The 4,228-nt window shown below is 40.0% G+C and overlaps 1 protein-coding gene across 1 annotated transcript; it reads left to right on the forward strand.

The window, feature by feature from the left end:
• Nucleotides 1-92: 92 nt before the first annotated feature.
• MRPL30 (mitochondrial ribosomal protein L30) lies at nucleotides 93-2,458 on the forward strand (the record flags this gene model as incomplete). Its single annotated transcript, XM_010086514.1, has 4 exons — nucleotides 93-173; nucleotides 1,270-1,416; nucleotides 2,109-2,182; nucleotides 2,271-2,458. Coding segments are annotated over 4 exons (435 nt in total), but the record flags the coding sequence as incomplete, so codon positions are not given.
• Between the last annotated feature and the right edge of the window lie 1,770 nt (nucleotides 2,459-4,228).

Genomic DNA, 4,228 nt, shown 5'->3' on the forward strand with positions numbered 1-4,228 from the left:
TGAGTGGCTGTGTAATCTGGTTGCAAGAGGTGATCTGATCTGGTATGAAGAGGTGTAAGGCAGACACCTTATGTCCTGCTCTCTCATTGTAGGTGCTACAGAAGAGGATGGAGGGGATGGCGTCTGCAGCGTGGGTTCGTTGTCTCTTTACCAGGTCGAGAATTCCAGACTCGGTATGTGCTTCAGTAGCTGAGAAACTGAAAAATAGGTATTACTCTGCTTAATTCTGTGCTTTCTGTGGTATGACAGATTTCTGTAGACTACGAGATGAGCAGGTGCGCAGTATGCTGAGAGACGAACTGGCTGAATGGCAGGGCTCAAAGGGTTGTGGTGAATGGGGCTGCATCTGGCTGGTGACCAGTCACCAGCAGCGTTCCTTGGGGCTCGGTCCCAGGGCCAGTTCTGTTCAGTATCTTTATCAACAATCAGGCTGCAGAAATGGAATGCACCATTAGCAAGTTTGGTGACAATACCAAACAGGGAGGTTCTGTTGACTCTCAAGGAATGAGAGGCCTTGCAGAGGGATCTAGATAGATTGGAGCATTGGGCAGTGATTAATGACATGACATTTAACAAGAAGAAATGCCAGATTGTGCACATAGCATGGAGCAATGCCAAGCACAAGTATAAACTGGAAGAGGAGTGGCTGGAGAGCAGCCCTGCAGAAAGGGATCTGGGGGTGCTGGTTGACAGCAGGCTCAATGTGAGCAGCAGTGTGCCATGGTAGCCCAGTAGGCAAACCTCATCCTGAGGTGCATCAAACACAGTATAACCAGCCAGTCAAAAGAAGTTATTATCCTGCTGTATTCAGCATTGGTGCAGCCTCACTTTGAGTGCCGTATGCAGCTCTGCCCCCCACAATTTAAGAAGCATGTTAAAGGTACTTAAGTGTGTCCAAGGGGCGGCAACAAAGCTGGTGAAAGGGATGTCCTGTGAGAAGTGGCTAAAGACCCTGGGTTTGTCTAGTTTGGAGAACAGGAGGATGCATGTGAATTAAGTGCTGTGCTGGTATAGTGTTGTCCATGTATTTCTTTGCAGTTGTACAGCCAAACTCAAGAGTGCAAACCATTATATAAAAATGTTTGATTTAGTGTTACAAAAGCTAAATTTGACGTACCTTGTTAGTGCTTTGACCTTCTAAAAAGAGAGGTAGCTAATCATGTAAGAATTTTTACCAATGTTAATGTATGTTTTGGAGATTTATTAACTATAATAATAATTCAGATATTTAGGGAAAAACCCTCTGTTTTTGTGAACTTGTTATTCTAGGTATTTCAGCCACGGTCTGGAGATCATGAAAAGTATGGAGGTGACCCTGAGCAGCCCCACAAAATCCACGTTGTTACTAGAATAAAAAGTGTAGTTGGTCGCCCATATTGGGAAAAGAAGATAATACATGATCTTGGACTGGATAAAGTATGATTATTGTTCTTTATACTTATAGTGTACATCAGAAAGGTAGAAACATAGGGTAGAATTAAGGTGGTGGGTTTTTTTGCAGTCACAAAACTCAGTTTGCTTTACAGCTGCTGTAAATGTAATTCAGAAATTGATGTGTTTAAGAGCTGAGAGGAACATTAGTGGCAAATGCCCATTTGGTGGGAATTCAGAATACCAATGTATGGTATTGCTATGCATGCCTGAGAAGAACCTTACCTTGAGAATTCTGCTAAAATAATAAAAGTAGATTTGTAAATTCATTGAATTCAGTTTTCTCTGTGGGTCATATTATTCAGATATTGCAGGTAGGCAAAAAAGACTCGCTTATTAATGAAGAAACTTCTAAGTCTGAGAAGGATGGTAAATTTTCAATCAGACTCTTAAGAGTTTGTGTCAAAAATGTGTTCATCCAAAATTTTTAACAGTTGGAAGAAATTTGAATATATTTTAATGGTCACCATTAAATTAATTTTTCATTTTACTGGAATCAAGAGTTTGATCAAGTTGTGATTTTCTATTTTTATTTATGTTCTTGATGAATAATTATTTCTCTAAATCTTATATTTGTAAATATGGTTTATATTTTTACTGATATTGTGAAAAGTTCAGTGAACACAGGTTTGGGGTGTGGCAATGCATTTGTAAAACCTATTCTATCCTTTATATAGGCACATCAGCCAAGACTGCACAAAAATATCCCTTCTGTGAATTCCAAACTGAAAGCTGTTAAACATCTGATAAGGTTTGTTAACTATTTGTTTGATTTGGAACAGTTAATGTAACTCACTTCTAGTCATAGGACTTCACTAAGCAAACTCTTTTGCCTGTAGGATACAGCCGCTGAAACTGCCTCATGGGTTGCCAACAGAAGAGGAAATGTCAGACACCTTTCTTACGAGCAAGGGAGAGCTTGTCATTAAAAGGCATCTGAAACCTGTGGAGCAGAAAGAAATTAAGTCATAAAGTGTACTGGTTTGATTTCTGGTTTATAAAATAAATAATTTAACTCCTGAGTTAAGAGTTTATGTATGAAATGTAAGCTTAATTCTTACCCTGTTTGGTATGAGTGGCGGAGGTGAGACTGATGCTTAAAGAGGGATTAGATGAATACAAATATAAAATTCAGTGCTGGTAACATTTGCCTGAAATATTAAATGAATTATAGGCTTTCTGTCCTTGTGTTTTAATCTTGTGGCTAGATCACTGCAGTTTGTGGCTAGCTATTACAGAACTTTAAAAATAAAGACACATAAGCAGAGAAGGAAGCAGACTAGATGTAACTAATGATGGTGAGGATATTTCTGAGCTATCAGTAAAGGTTTACAATGATGGTACATGACTTCACCTTTACTGCACGGAGGAAGGAACTGGAATTGAAAAGCCTTCTGTTTACCACTTACATGGGAAGCAACTGGCGATCTACTGGGAGTGTCATTTGATTGGGGCAGGTGTTTGGATGGTTTACATTGGTCATCCAGTTCTCATGCTTGTTGCTTAGCAAACAGTCTGTCATCTGGCCTCCTCTGTAGCTTAAAAAGTACCTAAACTCCCCATTTGGTAGTAAGAGAAGGAGCGATTTACATCTTGGTACGTTGTATAATTGTCTTTCAGTTAAACATGCTATCTCACTTTATATGTATTTCTTGATCCTAAATGTTTAATAGGAATAGCCTAAAAGCTGCAGTCTGTATGAAAGTTGAGGCTTTTCCTGTTCTAAAACTGCAAACTTCAGAAATCTGGAGACTCTTTGATGCAAGTTAGTAATTATGGGCTGCAAGTTCATAAAATAACACCTTTCTTGAATAGTACTGCATGCATATTTTTATTTACAGTTTTAAGAACTGTGGCCAAAGTTAGGAAGCTGCCACTGTATCAAATAATAAAGTAGTTTTCATTCCCATGAGCGTAAATTTCATAGTTTGCCACACTGTGAGCCTCTCCCACACTAGACACACTGTAGAAGAGTTAATCTTTATGACTGTATGTTGTGAGAAGATCAGAGGGATACAGTGGCTGAAAATGAGAGTTTATCTTCTCTACAAGCATGCAGAGAAGATAAACACCAGTAGGAGTTCAAAGGAACGGCCGTATCAGTAGAGGGACATAAAAGCTGGAGACGCTGTGAAGGAGAAAGAAAAAGAACAGTAGGCTATGGTAGTAGCATTGAAGACTGTAATGGCTCCTACGGGCAGCCTGAAGGCAGAAACATTAAATTGAGCTGAAAAACTTAAATTTCTCAACAAGCTACAGGCTGTAGTTGGAAGGACACAGAAAATACTGGTGTCAGTCTAAAGTATATAGAATAGCAAGGAAAAAGTGAAGCAGATAAATGAATGTTGCTTTTCTTCCCTCCCTCCTTCCTTCCAGTGCCTGCATAGCATCTTGTGCTGCAGTCTCTGTGTTCCATGTTCCCACAGGGAACCACTTGGTAAAGCTGAGATTTCAGCCCTGTTGAAGGACATGTGTAGTGCCTCCAAGGTACAGAGCATGATTAAAAAGAGATGGCACAAGTACTAGAGCCCAGAAGATTAGGCAAATAGGTCTTGTTGCTGAAAGACAGCAAATATAAGTCTTGTACCAGGCTTGATGGCCTGGAGCATCAAAGCCAGGATCACTCAACCTTACCAAGCACGTTCAGGATTTGTGTCCATGGCACTGCAGCCTGGTGAGTCTCCAACAGAGGGAGTGCTGCCAGTACAGAGTATGTGCATGAATATAGATCTTCTATTCATTACACTGTACAGATGCTACAACCTTCAAAAGTAATGCAATGTAAACCGGAAAGAGT

The sequence above is a fragment of the Pterocles gutturalis genome, unplaced genomic scaffold, assembly GCF_000699245.1.
Source record: "Pterocles gutturalis isolate BGI_N339 unplaced genomic scaffold, ASM69924v1 scaffold10176, whole genome shotgun sequence".
In the NCBI taxonomy this organism is placed as follows: domain Eukaryota; kingdom Metazoa; phylum Chordata; class Aves; order Pterocliformes; family Pteroclidae; genus Pterocles; species Pterocles gutturalis.